The sequence below is a fragment of the Trichoderma aggressivum genome (assembly GCF_033847375.1).
Source record: "Trichoderma aggressivum f. europaeum strain CBS 100526 chromosome Unknown scaffold_042, whole genome shotgun sequence".
Taxonomy (NCBI): domain Eukaryota; kingdom Fungi; phylum Ascomycota; class Sordariomycetes; order Hypocreales; family Hypocreaceae; genus Trichoderma; species Trichoderma aggressivum.
The window spans coordinates 178529-198122 of NW_026946408.1; the positions used below are offsets into that span (position 1 = coordinate 178529).

At 53.4% G+C, this 19594-nt stretch overlaps 9 protein-coding genes across 9 annotated transcripts; 5 read left to right on the top strand and 4 right to left on the bottom strand.

The window, feature by feature from the left end:
- Nucleotides 1–408: 408 nt before the first annotated feature.
- Nucleotides 409–5240, bottom strand: Triagg1_8527 (uncharacterized protein; the record flags this gene model as incomplete). Its single annotated transcript, XM_062903383.1, has 4 exons — nucleotides 409–1514; nucleotides 1566–1772; nucleotides 1974–4903; nucleotides 4951–5240. 4 exons carry the CDS (start codon nucleotides 5238–5240, stop codon nucleotides 409–411), a joined length of 4533 nt encoding a protein of 1510 aa, XP_062752523.1.
- A 623-nt stretch (nucleotides 5241–5863) lies between these two features.
- On the top strand, nucleotides 5864–7067 carry Triagg1_8528 (uncharacterized protein; the record flags this gene model as incomplete). Its single annotated transcript, XM_062903385.1, has 3 exons — nucleotides 5864–5927; nucleotides 6005–6330; nucleotides 6390–7067. The coding sequence occupies 3 exons, from the start codon at nucleotides 5864–5866 to the stop codon at nucleotides 7065–7067; spliced, it is 1068 nt and encodes a 355-aa protein (XP_062752524.1).
- Nucleotides 7068–7098: 31 nt separating this feature from the next.
- Triagg1_8529 (uncharacterized protein) lies at nucleotides 7099–7725 on the bottom strand (the record flags this gene model as incomplete). The annotated part of the gene is made up of 2 exons (XM_062903386.1): nucleotides 7099–7430; nucleotides 7515–7725. The coding sequence occupies 2 exons, from the start codon at nucleotides 7723–7725 to the stop codon at nucleotides 7099–7101; spliced, it is 543 nt and encodes a 180-aa protein (XP_062752525.1).
- An 885-nt stretch (nucleotides 7726–8610) lies between these two features.
- On the top strand, nucleotides 8611–10771 carry Triagg1_8530 (uncharacterized protein; the record flags this gene model as incomplete). The annotated part of the gene is made up of 3 exons (XM_062903387.1): nucleotides 8611–8877; nucleotides 8945–9023; nucleotides 9081–10771. The coding sequence occupies 3 exons, from the start codon at nucleotides 8611–8613 to the stop codon at nucleotides 10769–10771; spliced, it is 2037 nt and encodes a 678-aa protein (XP_062752526.1).
- Nucleotides 10772–11213: 442 nt separating this feature from the next.
- Triagg1_8531 (uncharacterized protein) lies at nucleotides 11214–11993 on the bottom strand (the record flags this gene model as incomplete). The annotated part of the gene is made up of 3 exons (XM_062903388.1): nucleotides 11214–11328; nucleotides 11418–11726; nucleotides 11869–11993. The coding sequence occupies 3 exons, from the start codon at nucleotides 11991–11993 to the stop codon at nucleotides 11214–11216; spliced, it is 549 nt and encodes a 182-aa protein (XP_062752527.1).
- Nucleotides 11994–12625: 632 nt separating this feature from the next.
- Triagg1_8532 (uncharacterized protein) lies at nucleotides 12626–13125 on the top strand (the record flags this gene model as incomplete). Its single annotated transcript, XM_062903389.1, has 3 exons — nucleotides 12626–12672; nucleotides 12733–12880; nucleotides 12973–13125. The coding sequence occupies 3 exons, from the start codon at nucleotides 12626–12628 to the stop codon at nucleotides 13123–13125; spliced, it is 348 nt and encodes a 115-aa protein (XP_062752528.1).
- A 652-nt stretch (nucleotides 13126–13777) lies between these two features.
- On the top strand, nucleotides 13778–14794 carry Triagg1_8533 (uncharacterized protein; the record flags this gene model as incomplete). The annotated part of the gene is made up of 3 exons (XM_062903390.1): nucleotides 13778–14010; nucleotides 14180–14276; nucleotides 14348–14794. 3 exons carry the CDS (start codon nucleotides 13778–13780, stop codon nucleotides 14792–14794), a joined length of 777 nt encoding a protein of 258 aa, XP_062752529.1.
- Nucleotides 14795–14977: 183 nt separating this feature from the next.
- On the bottom strand, nucleotides 14978–17742 carry Triagg1_8534 (uncharacterized protein; the record flags this gene model as incomplete). The annotated part of the gene is made up of 5 exons (XM_062903391.1): nucleotides 14978–16942; nucleotides 17012–17079; nucleotides 17153–17434; nucleotides 17502–17517; nucleotides 17581–17742. The coding sequence occupies 5 exons, from the start codon at nucleotides 17740–17742 to the stop codon at nucleotides 14978–14980; spliced, it is 2493 nt and encodes an 830-aa protein (XP_062752530.1).
- Nucleotides 17743–18694: 952 nt separating this feature from the next.
- Triagg1_8535 (transcriptional regulator family: Histone-like TF) lies at nucleotides 18695–19466 on the top strand (the record flags this gene model as incomplete). The annotated part of the gene is made up of 4 exons (XM_062903392.1): nucleotides 18695–18758; nucleotides 18829–18914; nucleotides 18972–19062; nucleotides 19132–19466. 4 exons carry the CDS (start codon nucleotides 18695–18697, stop codon nucleotides 19464–19466), a joined length of 576 nt encoding a protein of 191 aa, XP_062752531.1.
- Between the last annotated feature and the right edge of the window lie 128 nt (nucleotides 19467–19594).

The following is a 19594-nucleotide window of genomic DNA, read 5'->3' on the forward strand; positions in this document are numbered from 1 at the left end:
CAAGTCGATTCATCGAGATATCAAAAACCTGAACCTGGCAAGCATCATCCAAATGATGTCACTCGTGTCGCGGCTCAGGTTCCCACTGGCTGCAGCCAACCGGCCAAATTAAACAAGGCGGCTCAATCCCTGCATATCGCGATCGGCGTCCACAGACTTGGACCAATGAGCTGCTTGAGACGTTAGTCGAGACTCGTCATTTTCGTCATAGCACTTCTGATCACAGATCGGGGGAAAGCATCCATCATTCAACACAAAGGGCGGTAAGGTGAGAAAAAAAAAAGAGAACCTGTTGTGACAGGGCATTATTCATTCATTCGTTCGTTAGCCATCGTGACGCCTTCTAGTCTACTTCAAAGCAAAGGGAACAAGCACTGGCCCTTGTCTATTGGCCAATGTCAGTCACGTCTAGATGCTGGCTCGTCTAGGTGCAGTTGTTCTTCGCAGCGCCTTCTTCGCCTCAGTCTCTTCCGTAAGCGGCAGCTTGTTCTCGTCCTTGAGCTTTTGAAAGAACTCGCGCCCAAACTCGTAACCCATCTTGTAAATCTCATCAAACTTGCCAAAGTCGAGCGTTCCGTAGCCGTCAATAGGGGGTCGCATGTAGGTGCATCCTGGCATCGTCTTTGCCCGCTCCAGAGCATCGACACTCGAGACGTACGCGAGTCTGCCTTGAATCTCTGCCAGGGTTGGCGGATTGGGGTGAGACGAGAACGGGTTCCACCGATTGAAGAATGCCCACATGCCTGACAATGAGTCTCCATATGTCTGTGGCGTGTCATCATCCAGCGCTCCAACATCGATGGCAAAGATGATGTCTACCCCCAAGTCTTTCATGTGTGATACCGTCAAGTTATCCACGTAACCGCCGTCTAGCAGCATACTGCCTTCGTCACACAACGGAGGCAGCAGACCGGCAAGCGACATCGAAGCTCGAATGTATCGCCACGCATATCCGCTCGTGTGAAACTCGGCCCGGCTCTTGCTGATGTTGGTAGTGTTACAGTAGTATTCCAGCCAAAAGTCTTCGATTTGCGTGTTCCCAAAAGCCTTGAATATGCCTCGGTTGAACTCATGCCCCGTCGTGTAAGAGGCAGACGGATACGTCAGGTCGAGAGCGAACCGCCAGAGACTTGCCATGCGACCCGCAAACTTCTTTGCAAAACCAAACATGGGCACAACGTCTGCGTGGCGGGCGTATAACGCGCCGACGAAAGCGCCAATCGATGTACCACCGATAATATCCACCGGAATGCCAGCCTCTTCCATTGCTCTGATAATTCCAATCTGGCTGATGCCTCGTGCACCACCACCGCCTAGGACCAGTCCAATAGACTTTCCGCAAAGCCGGCGTGCAAGGCGATGGAAATCCCCCTTGAATGGTGTATCGGGCGAGTAGTACTGGGTATGATGCACATTCCGCGAAGTGTACTTTTGAATCTCAGCTTGCAACACTTGCACCCTTTCCTTGAGAGCTTGTCCCAGTTTTTTCGAGGGAGGATGGGCAGGCATTGCGTCTGTTCTAAACGGCATCTGTATGTGATAGTGACCACCATTGATCCACATACGATTTCGCAGCCACGACCTTGTGAGGCCCGGCCGCGAGAATCGTTCAGTATGGAGCAGAACTAGAGTCTTTCGCGCCGTTGACTTCATCCCCAGCATAAAGCGCTCGTATTCTCCAATAGCTGGCGAGCCTTCAGCCAATCCGACAAGCAAAATGCTGTCGGCTTGCGTGATGCAGGTCTGTGTCCATGGCGAGTTGACATTGGTATCTTGACAGTCCCTCTTGTTAGCATATTGACCAATACAAGAAAGATTTGCAACAATGAGTGGATCAATGATTTATGCCATCAGGAAAAAATTAGAGTTAACATAGCCATCAAAGACGGTGTCTTCGGTGTAAAAAGTTTGTCATCATACAGAGCATGTGTGTTCGGAAATAGATGAAATAAAAGGAAAAAGAAAAAGCTTACCTGCCACATACACCACCAATCCGTACTTTTCTTCCAAATCAGCGAGATATTGCGACAACTTGAGTTTGCCCATCTTGTTGAACGCATGCTTCCCCAGATGGTTCAGGATCCCAGACTGATTCAGCGAGGTTGCGCCGTTTTGGGGCCCAACCTGGGCGAGCGCATTCATAAGACGGTGGCCAAATTCCACGACGGGGACGCCAGAGGTAACCGGCAGAATAGCCACAGTCCGAAGGTTCAAGGTTGATTTTCGCTGATTGGTTACAGCACCCGAGCCCGCTTCCTTTGCGGAGAATTTGGTAGAGTCATCCACTGCAGCTCTCATTCTAGAAGCGATGATTTTGGAGATCTTGATGGTAATGTTAGGATGCTCCTGGGCGAGACTGTTGAAGAGAGTGCGAGGGAATTTGACGAGCTCAGTATCTCGGATGGCGTGCAGGGTTCCAGAGCGCGCAGTTTCGGTCAGCACCTCAAGCTCGCCGATACTCTCGCCCTGCCCGAATTCGGCTCGCGCTGATACTCCGCCGTCTTGCCTATCTTCCACAAGGCGAAGACGCCCATTGAGGACGATGTATATGGCATCGCTTTCATCGCTGTCGTGGAATATCACTTGGCCAGCATTAACCTGAACCCACTCAAGGGCAAAGTCAATGTGCAGGATGAGTCGGGGCAAAATGTGAGTCAGCCTCTTGGCCATTGTCAGGAGGATGATGGGGTATCTATCGACTATTCTTTCAAGAGAAGCTCGAGGAAGAAATCCAACATAGACATCCGTCTTGGCCACCACATCGATGAAGGACCGGTAAGAAGAGACGCTGCCGATATATCCCGCCAAGCCTCCCGGCTTAATGAGGGCAACGCTTCGACGATGGCCCTGGTCCCGATGTGAAGAGTACGGTGTGTCATGGACCGAATCTTTGGGAGACGGTGTTTGAAATCGTTGTTCCGAATGAAGCGAATCTGCGCTAAAAGAAGCTGAGCCCGATTTCTGAAAGATGTTTTGCGCACCATCGGTTACGGTGGTGCCAATGTCTAGAAACCCGTCCACGACATAGTACAGACCGGGACTCCGTTCACCCTGTTCCACTAGCACCGACCCTTTGGGAAAGAAGACGATTTCAACTTCATCCATCATGTCGTGGGCCAAAGAATGTGCAGTTGGTGGAGTATGACCAGCCAGCCCGTTCGAGGCCAATGACTCAGTCTCTCCATCAATCGACCCTTCATACGGTCCGATGAAGCCAAACGCGTTGTTCGTGTACATGGTCTTTGCTCGCCGCTGGTCCGTAGAGAGCAACCTAGGAGATCCCATCAACCTCGGGGATCCTTCCATCGAGTCGGCATCCCTGGACGAGGTTCCACCCGCATCTAGGCCAAGGGATTTGAAGACACACTCGAGGATGGAGGCTCTAAAGAGGTTGTCCTCATCGACTGAATCCCGATCCGTCGAGATGCGAGCGTGCCGTCCAGAATCAAATGGATTAAAGGTCTTTTGGGTCAAAGGACTGAACAGGCTTTCGTCTATGCCAAGGTCTGTTGGAGACCGGACAGGAGTTTCTGGAACTGGAACTCTATTCAATGCCCGAGTGAGCTGTGCACCTGCCAGGAGATCCCCAGGGTTGTGACCACGGGCTAATCGGGGATCGCGCGCAGATGCAGCATTGTTTATAGTAGAGGACACGGATCGATTCTTGGCAATAGCTTGAATGGCTATCTCTTTTCGTAGAGCCGTGCTCGACCTTCGGCGTCTGTTAACTGCCGAATTGTGCAGGGCAATCCCTTTAGTCTCTTGGTCTTCGCCAATGCGCTCCCGCTCGCGATTAAACTTCTCCTTCAATCTGCTAAGGGCGTCTCCGCGAAGAATGTTGGGAAGCTGACACATGGTAAACTTGACCATGTCCTTTTCAGTTTGTAAAACTTCGGCTGTTAGACCAAGGTAGTTGAACGCTTGTGCCAGCGTCACCCTTTGAAACCGAGAAAGGATCACATGAACGATGTGTGCCGTGGCTTTGGGGTATATCTTGATGAGCCTTCTGAATGCACTTGCAGGTATGATTGCGATAGTTGTATCAACTGTTGCCCGAGCTATGATGTCGGGGTGTGCCGAGCTTGACAGCAGCCGATTGGGAAGCCCTGGCCTCTCTTTGCTGGGCTCGAAGGTAACCGCAGGCTCCAACGATATGGGCGGGATCTTTGATGCAGCTGCGCCATTCGACAGAATGCCATCGGCGTACCTGACACCTGGGTGCTCCACGTTCGGATCCAGATGCGGTGTGCTTGGCATTGATGTGGGAGCATGAGAAGGCTTTCCAGCAGACTCTTTGGGTTTCAGGGGATCGCCTCGCTCATGGTGTCGACTGCTAGTCGCACGGAGAGTTGTCTCTTCATCATGCGATTTCAACCTCACGTCTTCTGTGAACAACGACATGATGGAGAAGAGAGACGACATGGGCGCTCCGTTGCGGACTTCAGTCAAGAGCTGGTACTTTTGCTGACCGGGCAGAGTGTCTTCATCGTCGGAGGAATCAAAGAGGTCGGCTTGAGACCCGCTCCTGACGGGCGCCCGAGGATTCCTACCAGACTTGACGAAAATCTCAACCAAGCCATCAACAACAATACAGAAGCCTTTTTCTTCTTCTAGATTAATTGTTTCTCCAGCAATAAGTTTCCTAGTCTGCATGCTTCGCGTGAGTTCGTGAAACACGGATCGTTCGAGGTAGCCGAAGATCTTGATGGCGCTCAGGAACTCGTCCAGGTAGTTGGCCAGGCCGGACTTGATACCGTCTTCGTGGGTATCCGGGAACAAGTCGATTTCAGGCTCCTTCCGTTGAGGTTCGGGGGGCAATCTTGAGTACATGTTCAAGATGCGATACCTGACAACCCAACTGACCGCCGACACGATGGCCGCAATGATGAACATGCTAAGGAGGCTGTGAGTCTTGAGGGGCTCAGCGAAACCAAGGGATTGGCAGCATACAGCGTAGTAGCATTCATGGTCACCGTCCAGCTCCCGGAGAAGAGAGTGTACAGGAAAGTCGGGAATGTGAGAGTCACTGTGCGGATGGCCCAGTACAGGACGGTGGTGATGAAGTTGATGATGCTCAAGAGAAGCCACCCGATGAGGCCGAGCCAGCCGGTAGAGGCGTGAGCAGCTTCAACGGCCGCGTAGCTCATGGTGAGCGAGCTGGACGGCGAGTCCATGGCGCCGGAGACGCTCTGGGAGAGGCTCCCAGCCAACCGCGCAGCATTTGACAAGTCAGATGCCATGGTTGGAGATGGTGCTGCACATTATTGCCCAGCATCATGCACAGCGACTGGTGGAAGCCGCTGGGGCGAGTTTGGCCAAAGGGGCAAACTTGGGGAGAGGAGGTTTTGAGATATAAAAAGAGAGAGAGAAAAAAAGAGAGAAGCTTGTGATCAATTTTCAAGCATGTGGTTTTGACCTCGAAGCTTAGCTTCAGGGCCGAGATTCTGCCGGCATAAGGACCCCCACCACCCCACCTCTTTTTTTATGCCGGAGATTCACAGAACCTGAAGCAGAGCATTAACAAGAAGGCAAGCATTTCATCTTGCTAATCGATAGTTCCTTGTATGAGATTGTTGTGAAATAAATAAACACCGATGCTTAATCTAGACCAGGACCAAAGATAAATCCGCTGAGACGAAACTAGAGTTGAGCTTGTAATCATCAATAATACACACGACAGACGCGCCACCATTTGTTGGCGTGCTTAGTCGTCCTGTTTGCTGCGAGCCGCAAAAGTCAAGCAGGTATTGGTCATCTCTCCTCCAACAACCCGCTCTCTCTCTTCTCTCCCAGCGGGCTCCAACTTCAGCCTCGGTACTGATAATGCCACATTAAGCTCAGCGAATCCCAAACACCTTGCCAGATGCCCTTTGCGCAGCTTGTTCTCGGAAGCCCCGGCGCGGGAAAGAGTACCTACTGCGATGGCAGTACGTTGAAACCCTGTGGTTTACTCTCGAGGGCTGACTCTGGGTTTGGTGCTGACAAGTCTCTTTTTCTCCTTCAGTGCACCAGTTCATGGGCGCCATCGGGCGTGCGTGCTCCGTCGTGAACCTCGACCCTGCCAACGACCACACAAACTACCCTTGCGCTCTCGACATTCGCGACCTGGTTAAGCTGGAGGATATCATGCGCGAAGATCGCCTGGGCCCCAACGGCGGCATCCTGTATGCTCTCGAAGAGCTCGAGAACAACTACGAGTGGCTGGAAGAAGGGCTGAAAGAGTTTGGGGAGGACTACATCTTGTTCGACTGTCCCGGTCAGGTCGAGCTCTACACACATCACAACTCATTAAGAAATATATTTTACAAGCTCCAGAAGATTGGATTCAGAGTCAGTATGCTTTGCCAGAAGCAACGCGAACAGGCCTTGCTAACCGTCCCCTGTGTTAGTTTGTCTGTGTACATCTCTCCGATTCCTTTTGCCTTACACAGCCATCCCTCTACGTCTCCAACGTCCTCCTCTCCCTCCGAGCCATGATCCAGATGGACATGCCACACATCAACGTGCTTTCTAAAATCGACAAGATAGCGTCATACGACGAGTTGCCGTTCAACCTGGAATACTATACCGATGTCGACGACCTAACGCATCTCACGCCATTCCTCGAGGCGGAGTCCCCAGGAATGCGAAACGAAAAGTTTGGCCGCCTGCACGAAGCGATAGCACACATGATTGAAAGCTACGGCCTGGTGCGGTATGAGGTGCTGGCGGTGGAGAATAAGAAGAGCATGATGTATTTGCTCCGTGTCATCGATCGCGCAGGCGGTTATGTATTCGGAGGCGCTGAAGGCGCCAATGACACAGTATGGGCGGTTGCCATGAGGAATGAAGCGTCCATGATGGATGTGCAAGACATCCAGGAGCGGTGGATCGACCACAAGGACGAATATGACCGTCTTGAGCAAGAGGCCGAGGAGGAGGAGCAGAGGAGGGTACAGGAGGAGCACGGAATGGAGGTGGACGAGCCACAACCCGCTCCCCCGGCCGCAGAGGCAGAGATGGACCCGGACTTTGGCGACATGACGATACCAGACGATATCGGTGTCCGGGTAGTGAGAAAGAAGTAATTATAATCAAAATCAAATAAAATTCATCACATCAACTGCCATCTTCCATGTCCCCGTCGCTCACGGCACTGTCGACAACATCCAGCATGGCGTCATCCTTGGCCAAAAGATCCGTAGATAGTGAAGATTGCGGGTGAGAGCTGGCCTCTGCCTTTACCGCCAGGATAAGTTTCCGGGCTCGCTCCACGGCGATCTCCTCGATCTTGCGGATGGTGCCACTGACACGAACAACCCGGAAGATGCATGGCCGGCCGTCCTTGACGGGAACCCGGTCCATGAAGGTCAATGCGGACCATAGCAGCTGGTAATGGGCCCTGTTGCACCTGAGGATAAAGGTGGACGTAGCTGGAGACAGATATTTGACTGAAATTTGAGTTTGTTCCGTTAGTCTTTGCTACTATACGCAGCCCGTAACCACCACATCACATCGCGATAAGATTTTCTCACCTGAGAGATTGCCCTCGAGAGCCCCCGCGCCATAGTCGCCATAGAGCAGCAGCACCTCGGCCTTGATGGCCCTAACCAAGGCCTGCGGCGTCAGCTTCCCAACGGTCGGCTGGTGCTGGGCAACTAGAGCCGGCACGCGAGCCCTGGACACGGCGGCATCGGGAGGGTAGATGATGTTGACCAGCAGGTATCGCTCCTTGATCCGCACCATGTCTACCTTGCCTATCTCACGATGTTACTTCGCCAGATAGTCAGAGTCAGGCTCAGGCTCAGGCTCAGGCTCAGGCTCAGATCCGAGTGGGAAAAGACTCGGCAGAGAGCAAATGCCGGGGCCCCGTAATGGCGAGGATCGGCGATGCAAATGGGCGAACGCGAGAGGCTGTCGCAAGGTCCAATGTTGCAGATGGCAGCAGATGATGAGATTTGAACGGGGCTCAAAGGCCGAAAAATAGTCCATGGCGCCAACTCGGGACTTCGGGGGTATCTGCAGGGTGGGGGGCCGCTGTGGCACGCGCTGTAAGTCGCTGCTGGCCAGCGCCCGAGAAGCTTATCAGAAGCGCTAAAAAGGGCGCTTTAGGGGAGCTTCTCGGGGGCTGGGCTGGGCTCCACGGCTGTGCACCCGTAAAATCCTCCGCATTGCTACATGCCGTTTCTGCGAGGGTTCAATTGGCATCCCACATGCTCGGAGTATTCGTTGGTTGTACAGTACCAAGTGAGTACCTAAGAGTACTATACATATATTAGATTGATTGCATCCGGATAGGCCAAGCCCGCGCCGTTGTCTTTAATCGTATTAGCTGGGGAGCAATTACTTTGGCACTAACACAGCAGGCTTTGGGACTAACAGCTCATGGTTCACTTTTGCTTCTGGACAGCTCCCAACACATGCCCAACATATTGACCTCATACTCGCACCTTTCAAGATCGTGGATACCAAGGCAGGGTTTGGGTGATTTTGCTGTCTGCTAGTATTGGTATAGTCTTGATATCTTAATATTGGGATTTCGGAGAGAGAGATTTTTTTATTTTGAATTCACCTACTCGGACGGTTGGATATAATTAGCACTCAAGCAATATCGTCAAAATCTCACCCACCATGGACGGCCCATTCAATGCCGCAATTCTCATCGTCTCAACCACGGCCGCCAGAGATCCCTCGGCCGATGCGTCCGCAACGGTCCTCCGCGAGGTGCTGATGCAGGATGGCGCTGGCAGGTGGGATGTCGTCGATGAACGCATCGTCTCAGACAACGTCCTTGACATCCAGAGGAATATCATGCCCTGGACCGATGGCCCTGATCCGGTCCATCTCATTGTCACTACCGGCGGCACCGGGTTTTCAGTAGCAGATGTGACGCCAGAGGTGAGTGAGATGGATGTGAAGTCTCGTGTTCAATTAAGTACACATGCTAACAAATACATTTCAACAGGCTGTTGCCCCAATGATACACAAGACAGCTCCAGGCCTGATCCACGCCATGCTCTCTGCATCTCTCGCGATAACACCATGTAAGTCACCAAGCAAAGACTACAAACCCAACACCAAGCTGACCATCCTATCACAAGTCGCCATGATGTCTCGTCCCACAGCCGGTGTCAGGAATAAGACTGTCATCGTCACCTTGCCCGGCTCGCCCAAAGGGGCCAAGGAGAACCTCCAAGCCATCATCAAGACCCTCCCACACGCCTGCCTCCAAGCAGCAGGCGGAAATTCAAGAGCATTGCACGCTGGCGGCGTCAAAAAGCTCGAGGCAGATGCTGGCATTGATCGTTCCCCGTCTCAAGCGTCGTCAACACAGCATCACCACCATCATCACCATGGACACTCTCACGGCTACAGCCATGGTCCCGAACAGGGTCACGGCCACGCAAATCTGCAGAGGTTCACCACCCCGAGCTCCACTGGCGCATCTCATTTATCCAACGATTTCAGCCTGGGCTCCGCGCGACGATACCGCGAGTCCCCTTATCCCATGGTGTCCGTCGACGACGCTCTTGCGTTGATTTCAGAGCACACCCCTGAGCCACAGACGGAAACCGTCAAGGTCGACGACAAGATTGTTGGCCTGGTGTTGGCCGAGGATGTCAAGGCGAAGGAAGATGTACCCGCCTTCCGAGCCAGCATCGTGGACGGATATGCCGTGGTCGTGCCCAAAGACGGCAACGTCAAAGGCGTCTTCCCCGTCACCGGCATATCCCACGCCGCCCCTGGAGAGATGCCGCCTTTGAAAGAGGGAGAAATCGCCAGGATCACAACAGGCGCTCCGCTCCCCCCAGGGACCACCGCCGTCATCATGGTGGAAGACACCACGCTCAAGACCATGACGGACGACGGCAAAGAGGAGAAGGAAGTCGAGATCCAGGCCGGCGGCGTCACGGACGGCGCCAACGTGCGCGAAATCGGAAGCGACATTGCCCAAGGCGCCGTCATCCTCAAAAGGGGAGAGCAGATATCCGGCGTCGGCGGCGAGATTGGCCTCCTCGCCGCGGTCGGCGTGGCAGAGGCCCAAGTCTTCAAGCGGCCCGTCATCGGCATCCTCTCCACCGGCGACGAGATTGTCGACTACGACCGGCCCGGCGGCCTCAAGCTGGGCGAGGTCCGCGACACCAACCGCATCACGCTCATCTCCGCCGCCAGGGAATGGGGCTTCTCCGTCGTCGACCTGGGCATCGCCAGCGACAAGCCCGGCACGCTGGAGGAGACGCTGCGCGCCGGCCTGCGCGAGGCCGACGTGCTCATCACCACCGGCGGCGTCTCCATGGGCGAGCTCGACCTCCTCAAGCCCACCATCGAGCGCTCCCTCGGCGGCACCATCCACTTTGGCCGCGTGGCCATGAAGCCGGGCAAGCCAAGCACTTTCGCCACCATCCCCGTCAAGGACAACGCCGGCAACCGCATCTCAAAGGTCATCTTCTCCCTGCCCGGCAACCCGGCCTCCGCGCTCGTGACATTCCACCTCTTCGTCCTGCCGTCGCTGCACAAGCAGTCCGGCGTCACCCCCGTCGGCCTACCCAAGGTCCCCGTCACCCTGGCCCATGAATTCGGTCTGGACTCCCGGCCGGAATTCCATCGTGCCGTCGTGACCATCGGCCAGGACGGCCTCCTGACAGCGAGCAGCACCGGAGGACAGCGCAGCTCCAAGGTAGGGAGCTTGAGATCGGCCAATGCGCTGCTTTGCTTGCCCGGTGGCAGTGGAAAGTTGGACAAGGGCTCCAAGGTTGATGCTCTGCTAATGAATTCTATACGCAGAGCATGAAATGGCGAGGCAGTTTGATATGTAGTCCGGTAGCTGATACCCAAAACACAGGTTGTGAGATAGTACGGCTGTTATCCCTTGGTCAATGTGAAGAGAAGAAGAATAGGGAAAAGGATTCAAAAATTTGTTGCTCTTTTACATATTCATAACCCTTCAAAATGATGCCTACTAGGTAGATTTCGAGCATCCGCAGCTGTCTTTGACCCTTGGCTAGTATACACGGGGGCTAGTCATACAGCTTCAAATGTAACAAAAAAAGAAAAAGAAAAAAAATTAAACATCGTCTACAGCCCAGTCTTCCAAACGCCCAACCAAAAGCTATCGTCGCAAATGCATATGTCGGGTTTCCTCTCTGCCGTCACGGGGAGAGAAAATAAGGTGCAGCACAGAGACAGTTGATATAAAGTGTGAAATTCTTTCGATGGTCCCCTGATTCGCGCGCTCAGACGGGCTTGGCGCCAAAGGCGGGAGCCTTTTCAGAAACCAACAGTCCGATGATCAGGCCGAAAAGTCCCAGGACAGAGCTGAAGATTTCAATGACGAGAATCTTGACGAACCTATTTTGAAGAGGTTAATATGCCGATGCGAGGATGCAGTTATCCGTCGAAGCGATAGAGATCAGTGATAGAGAAAGGTTTCTACGTACAATGAGGCATCAGCCGCATCAGCCAGCGCAGCTCCACTGCCATTGATGCCAACGGCAACGCCGCAGACGAGGTTGCAGGCGCCGACGGTCAGACCAGCCCAGAAGAGGGCAAAGCCGGTGAAGTAGGAGTCGGCAGAGTAGAGCTCGGCGCCGTGGACAGACTCGACCTTTGAGGAGAAGACAATGGCCATGATGACGCCGTAGATGGCGACGACCTCGCAGAAGATGATGGAGATGAGGTTCTTTGTTCGGATTCGAGGGGCCTTGACGCCGGCGCCGAGGATGGAGGATCCGGTAATGAAGATGCCCCTAAGGGTTGAGGCGGGGAGTGTTAGTTAACTGGGTCTGCTTCTTCGTGATATGTGTAGGCTCTTGTGTTGTGCCGTTCTCCTCCCCTCCCCTCCCCCTCGTTTCGTATTGGAGCGTGCGTTGAATGTTCTTGTTGACTTACCAGGCGGCACCGACGACAGAGAGGCCGATGCAGAGGGAGATGCCGAGACTGGCCCAGGCGTAGGGCGATATGGACTCGAGAAAGGCGCCAACGTTGAACGACTCGCCGCTGCCGGTGAAGAGCATGTCTGTGGATGATTGCCTGTGTTAGCCGCAGCCATTCTTTGATTTGAGGTACATGTATTGATGCTGCTGATGATGGTGATGATCGTGGTGACGACGACGGGACATGATGGTCAGATCAGGACGGTACTAGGCACGTACAAGCTCCCACCACAGTCAGAAACGACCCGATTCCTCCGACTCCGTACGTGAGACTCATGATGGATGTTGCACGGTGCTGGTGCTTGCGGTCTGGTGTCGAAGCAAAAGTGCTGGGGCTCGTCGTTTTGTTGCAAGCTTGGCTCAAGCTCTCGGAGCACAGAGGCGCGACAATGGCCGACGTCACATGACAAACTGGCTCCCCTTTGCCGCTGACTCATCTGTGTTCCATCGAGTCGGAGGCCAGTTCATACTTCCAGTGCGCTTAGCCTTATAAGTTGCCTACAGTATAGCGCTTTAGTGCCTTAGTAAGTCATTGAGAGTCAACTGCCGACAACTTGCGCTAGGCTGCGACTCTTCTGTCAGCAATCCCGACTCACGGAACTTGACCCAAACATCCTCCAAAGGCGCATCGCATCGTCTCTCTCGCTCTCTTCCACTCGACAATTCACAAAGCACATCGCTCATTTACAGCACATATCCTCGCATCTCCCACCATGGCCAGCGGCGCACAGTCATTCTATGAGCTCTACCGCCGGAGCAGGTAATGCGCCACTCAACCGCGGCCGTCACACAGAGACATGTCGTTTCTAATGCTTCGCAGTATCGGCCTTGCCCTGACCGACACGCTCGACGATCTGATCAGCGAGGAGCGCATCCACCCGCAGCTGGCGATGAAGATCTTGGGCAACTTTGACCAGGCAATCACCGAGGCGCTGCAGAAGAACGTCAAGAGCCGGCTGCAATTCAAGGTAAATGCGAAAACACACCGCAACCCACGGGGGAGGATTCTCGAGTCTTGCGTCGAGTTGAAGGGGGAAGCTGACGAGTGCTACCAAAACAGGGAAGCTTGGACACGTACCGATTCTGCGACGAAGTTTGGACTTTCCTCATCAAGAACGTGACGTTCAAGATGGACAACGGCAGCGTGTCTGTTCAGGCGGACAAGGTCAAGATTGTCAGCTGCAACGCGAGGAGACCCGGCGAAGGGCAGTAATAAAGCACAGAATAGGGATTACGTACTTGTGTGCACACGCCGATGGACGGAAATGGGTCAAGAACAAATACAGCAGGGAGGCATACCATCAATATCGGCAACGGGACTGGCAGTTTACGGCGTTTTGGGGGGTTTTACGGATACACGGACAAGGCATTGATTCATCTTTTTCAGCAAATATCGGGAAACTGGGTCTTGATCGGGCCATGGATGAAATAGACAAGATGAATAATACAGATTTATTGAGGATTCTTGCATTGAGGACCATGTATTGTGACAATGATTCTTAACATGTGCCTGCCTGCCGCCCCTGGAGCTAAGAAGCGTCACGAGAGCCACAGCAGCGAGAGCGCCACTGTGGCGGTGAACCGTGAACTCCCACTCACTGTCTGTCTGCCGTGGCTTCAGTGCTTTTGACACTCAGCCTTGATTGACAATGATTACCACCTCAACCAATTGTCAAAACACAACATCAACCAGTCTCTCATATTCCATTCCCAAGCCTCCCATTTACCCCTCATTACTCTAATCCAGCCCATCCAAGTCTTTATCCTCAAGCACATCAAAATACGCAACAAAGAAAAAGCCACTGCCTACCTAATACGGCCCATCTTCCGAATCCAGTAATCGCCAAACAAAAACCTACTACGCAATGGACGCGCGCAGACGGCGGGCCACCAAACCGACCTCTCCGGAATCCCGACCTCACAACATCTCCAGCACCGACAAACCCGCTTCTTCTTCTTCTTCGTCTACTTTTTCGTCTTCTTCCTCTGCGGCCGCCAAGATGGACGGCCCGGAATCTCCGTCGTGGAGACAGCATTGGATGTTTTTCGCTGTGGCGAGCGGTGCTTGTGCGGCGTTTAACGGCGTGTTTGCGAAGCTGTAGGTTCTCTCAATTGTTACTACTCTTTCTCATCTATGAATGCTTCACTTGTAGAATCTATGCGTATATTTAAATTCTCATGTCATGGATAAAATGATCAACATGAACAATGAGAATGAGTCTATGTTCAGATAGGTGTGTATTTACTAACGTCGTCTTTCACATCAGAACCACCACAGAACTCACAACAAACCTATCAACCGCCATCGCCAAAGCCCTCGGAATACAATCCCACTCCCAAATCGTCGAAATCATCGTCCGCACCGTACGTCCAAACTTCCCCTTTCACATACCCAGTTAAGATACACACAAAAGCTAACAAAAATTACATCCCAGATCTTCTTCATCCTCAACCTCGCATTCAACGGCATCGTAAGTGTCTCTCACCCCCCCTCGCAAATCAAACACTTTTTCACTCACACACAAAAAAAAAAAAAAAAGATGTGGTCTCTATTCACCACCGCTCTCGCACGCGGCAAATCCGCAACCCAAGTCTCCATCATGAACACCTCCACAAACTTCCTCGTCACCGCCTTCACCGGCTTCGCCATCTTCTCAGAGGCCCTGCCCCCGATGTGGTGGGCCGGCGCATCGCTGCTCGTCGCCGGCAGCGTCATTGCGGGCCGCAAGGACGAGGGCGAAGGGGACGGTGCCAAAGATGCCGCTGGCGAGGCGTATGAACCGGTGCCTGCGGGAAGTAACCTTGAGCTGGAAGAGGATGTGACTGCGGGTGAAAGATACCGCGATGAGGACATCCCTGACCTGGGAGAGCTTCGGAGCTGAGCGGCATGAATAGCCTGTTCTGGTTGTGAAATCCAAAATCATAGTAGCATAGCGCACTTTAGATATCAAACCATTGTATATACACACAAGACAAGTGAAAGACTAAAAAGGAGGAAAAAAAGAAAGAAAAAAAAAGCAACGCTTCTATGGCGCCCCGCTCCGTATTCAAAATGCCAGTCCAGTCTATCTCCTTTCCAGCTCAACGCCTTCATCAACGCCGTCCTCGTCCCCATCCAAGATGGCCTCTCTCCTCCCGCTCGCACGCGTCCGCTCGTCGTCAAATTGCCCACTAAGTCTAATGTGTCCCCGCGAAACTGACGACACCGAATTCGAAACCCAAAAGCCCACTCTGCGAAGCGCGCTCCACAGATGCTCTTGACCCTCAATGACGTGCTGGTCATCTTTCGGGTTCTCAGCCGCCTCCACCTTGAACTGGTACTTGAGGCAATCCTTGACGGTTACCAGACCGGAGAGCTTCCCGTGATACTCGATGAGAATGACGCGAGGTCCAATCTTTTGAAACAGCTCCATGACCGTCTCCAGGGGCAGGCGAGGATGCGCCGTCACGGGCGTAGCGTCGACGTAACGGCTGAAATCAAGAGGCGATGAAGCCGTGACGTCTCCACGAAATGCGGGCGTGATCGGAGTAATGGCTGGAGTCTGAATCGGATGCGGTGAAAAGATGCATTTTGCATCTGGAGAGACGGGACGCTCGCGCCTTGTTCGATCAACGGCATACCGCAACTCAGTCCTGCCAATGTATCCCAACAGCGTCTTGGAGTTGCTGTCTAACACGATGGGGAACCCTTGGTACTTGGCCTCGGCCAGCAACTGTTCGGTTTCGGCAAGCGTCAACCCGTTGGCAGGCAGAGACACGACGGAGCTCCGCATGACCTGGGAGACCGGAACACCGTAGTTGTGGTCCTCCTTACTATCAATAAATGGAAAGCCATTGAACCAAATCATGCGGTCGGCAATGCCGCCCTTGCCAAACATTTCGCTGACAAGCTTGGTCACGCCGACTACAATCATGGTAGGCAGAATGTACGTGAGCGCCCCGGTGAGCTCAAACATGATGACGACCACGGTCAGGGTGAGGTGCATGATACCGCTCAAAGCCGCCGCCGCACCGAGGAAGGCGTAGGTGCCGGGCGTGATGCACGGCTCATCCGGCTTACAGGCAGAAAAGAAGACGCTGCTCGGGTTTGCTTCATATATGGCTTGGACGATGATGCCGACAGTTCGCCCAAACGAGGCGCCGATAGCCATGGATGGGACAAAGATACCGGCGGGCACCTTGCATCCGTATGAGATGATGACCAAGAAGACTCTCAACACCGTCGCGAGGATCAGCGACACGAGGTTCCACGTCCTTTGGTCCTTGTCGCAAAGCCCATGGTAGTTCTCTGCTCCTTCACACTCGAGGAAGAGAATCTCCATGCTCTCCGTCATGTCGATCCTAAGAAAAGCGTTGGGATAGGCGACGATGGCAGTTCCCGCCGCAAGGAGCGTCGCTTCCAAGACGGCGTACTTTGTCAAGTACTTTTTGCGGAAAGCCTGCGCTCGGAGATTCCACTTCATGACAAAGGCACCATACAGTCCGCCGAAAATGCCAATGATGATGTAGAAGACGATTTCGAAGAAATGCCAGTCCCGGTCATATTTGACCTGGAACATGACCAGCTGTCCCGTGCGGAAAGGGTTCATCGCAGATAGGACTGCCGTGGCGACCAGAGCACAGAAATAGCTGCGCCACATGGTCTTGAGCGGAAAGTAGCTCGACATTTCCTCGAGCGAGAAGAGCACGCCTCCGATGGGGCTGCCAAAGGCGACGGCGACTCCCGCCGCGGCACAGGCGCTGAGGATCTCGCGAGTCTTTCCCGCATTGCTCCTGTACTTGTTGAACAGCCTCGAGATGACGTTGCCGGTGCAGACGGCGTAGTGGACGCTGGGTCCCTCCTTTCCAACAGACAAGCCGGAGGCGATGGCCAGGGGCAAGCAGATGGACTTGATCAGCAGAGTCCAGAAGCCAAGAAAGCCCTTCATGACGAAGCCAGCAATGATGCACTTAATCTCCGATATACCAGATCCCGCTGCGTACGGAGCATATGACTTGACCAGTGTGGCCGATACACAAGCGAACAAGGTCTGCCCGCAGAGTTAGAATACTTGTAGAGCCAAGTCCGGGTGCATAGAGGACGAGGCAGGTTTACTTACTGCAAATAAGAAATAGATAAAGTAGTTGAGGGGACCAAAGCCGGTCCAGCGATGCCACTCCTCGCAGCCTGCAACAAGAGTCAGTCAGTCATCCATCCACACGTATTACAGCAGCTTGTATGAATTCAAGGAGAAAGTTACCATTGTCCTCTCCCCAGCAGCAAAACTTCTCGTTGAGATAAAACCCCGTCGTGCAATGGCCCGTCTTGATATCAGCCAGCCACTCCGTCACAATGTTCAAAAACGCCGCATTCAACCCGATAGCCGCGCCGATGATGGTGACGACGATCCAGCCCTGCGCGGCGTCGTAAGTCTCCCGTATCCGATATCTCCAGCCAGGCTGGCCGAGTCTGTACACGCCCGCCGAGCGCTTCCTACGAGCCTTGCGCCGCGCCTGTTCTCGTGCCGCATCTTTCACCCAGTCTGCGTTGCTTCGGGGTCAGTCTCGTCTATGGAATATGCGCCTCCGAGTGACTGTTTCGCTTCTCACCTATCGTTGTAAAGTCCTATGTTCCATGGAGTGTCAGCGCCAACAAATACATATGCCGTAGTAACACGCATTCGCTCACCTCATATCTTTTGATCTCGGCAATCTCGTCGTCAATCTGGCCCTCCCTCGACGTCTCTCCATGCTCTGCGTTGGACACGGCAAAGGACACTCGAGAGCTAATGGACGGCCGCCGTGAGAGGCCGGGGCTGAGCGCAGCCGTAAAGATTGATGTTGAATTCATGATTCCGACATGCACACCATGGCGATTGTATGTATATACGGTCGAACTCGATCGAGGGCGGGCGCCAATCGCCAACGTCTTTTGCGTGCGGGTCTGTCCGAGGTGATGCGACAATGATTGGTATAGAGCTGCGGTCGTCGTTTCTACTGTTCGGATCGGCTTGGCCTGGTGTTGAAGGGCGTGGATGCGACGTTGTCGCAAAGAGAGCTGTAGCTCGACATCGATGGATCAAATGCCAGCAGTTGCGCAGATGCCAACAAGAGTGTAAGCACATACATGCACCATCCCCGCTGTAACAGCAGATCCCCAGGGCAGAGGCTCCGTCTTAGTGCATGCTCTGCAGCTGAAGCCACCCACTAGAAACGGCGCTTTAGTGGGTGCAGCGGCCCTATTTGCGACCAGACGCCCTACGAAGCTGGAGTCGAGGTCGCGTCAAAGCGTCGCGTCTTGTTAAAGAGCATTGGGAACCTAGGGAAAAGAGAAATCCCAGTCATCCTCTCCAGACTGTTGCTACGGAAAGAAAAACCACTTCTTCACTCTTCTAGACCAAAAATCACCATTGTTTGGAGCTCTATAAACTTCCCGGCCTCAATTACAAAGTTATCTTGACCAGCAGCTTACTTAATGTTGCCCTGAGCCCAAACGAACGTCTCCAAACCTCCCCCCTAGCCAACTCAACTTCTTCTCATCCCAAACCCACCAGCTCTCATTGACATCTTATACACACTCAAACTCTCTTTTCTCCTGCTCAGGCCATAAAATCCAAGAAGAAGAAAACCATCTTCAAGACGCTTCCATCCTCTCTGCAAACTGCGAGGCAAACGACAGGCATCTCACAGCGCGTGATCCACGAGCTTTCACTCACATAAACCATCCGCCTCATCAACCACGACACATTCATCAAGACAACTCAATCCCACACTCCCCAAATCCCCGACGAAATCAGAAAATCATGCCCTACAACACCAACGCCATCCCTCCTCGAAAGGAGCCCACCGGTCAAACCCAACTCCCATGTAAGCTCCCTCTCCTCAACATCACCCTCCCCCATACAAAAAAAAAAAAACTAACACCTCCTCCTCCCAGTATCAAGAGTCAAGAAAATCATCAGCCAAGACCCAGACGTCCAAATGTGCTCCAACAACGCCGCCTTTGTCATCACCCTAGCAGCCGTACGTCTCATCTAATCCTCGTGCTTCCTCCCAGCTAACCCTTGCCATGCCACACAGGAAATGTTCATCCAGCATCTCGCCGAGGAAGCCCACACCCAAGCAAAACTAGAACGCAAACCTCGCCGCAACATCCAGTACAAAGACGTCGGTAAGTCTCACCACCATCTCTCACTCTCCCCCTCACAAAAAAAAAAAAACTAATATCCCCCAAAAAAAGCCAACGCAATCTCACACCGCGACAACCTCGAGTTCCTAGAAGACGTCGCCCCCAAAACCGTCACCCTCAAAAAGGCAAAGGCCATCAACCAAGCCCGCCTCCGCGGCGAGCCTCTGCCTGACGCTCCCCCCCGCGCCGCGACAAACGGAGCAAAGCCCAAGAAGGCCGCCGTCAACGGCCAGCCAAAGGCCGGGACTAACCCCTTCACCCTGTCTCTTCGCGGTGAGGAGAGGGAGAAGAAGGACGCGGGGGATGACCCTAGCGATCAGCTTGAGCTGGAGATGAGGCAGGCGGCGCAGCCTGAGGAGGATGCCGATGTTGACATGACGGGTTAGATGTCCGTCGATTCATCGTAAACAGTTCTGTTTTGATCCCGTAGGAACTTTTCCTTTTGTATTTTGTATTCATCATGGAGCTTTGTTGCTTTTTACGTATAGCTGGAAAGACTTTATATTTCATGGCG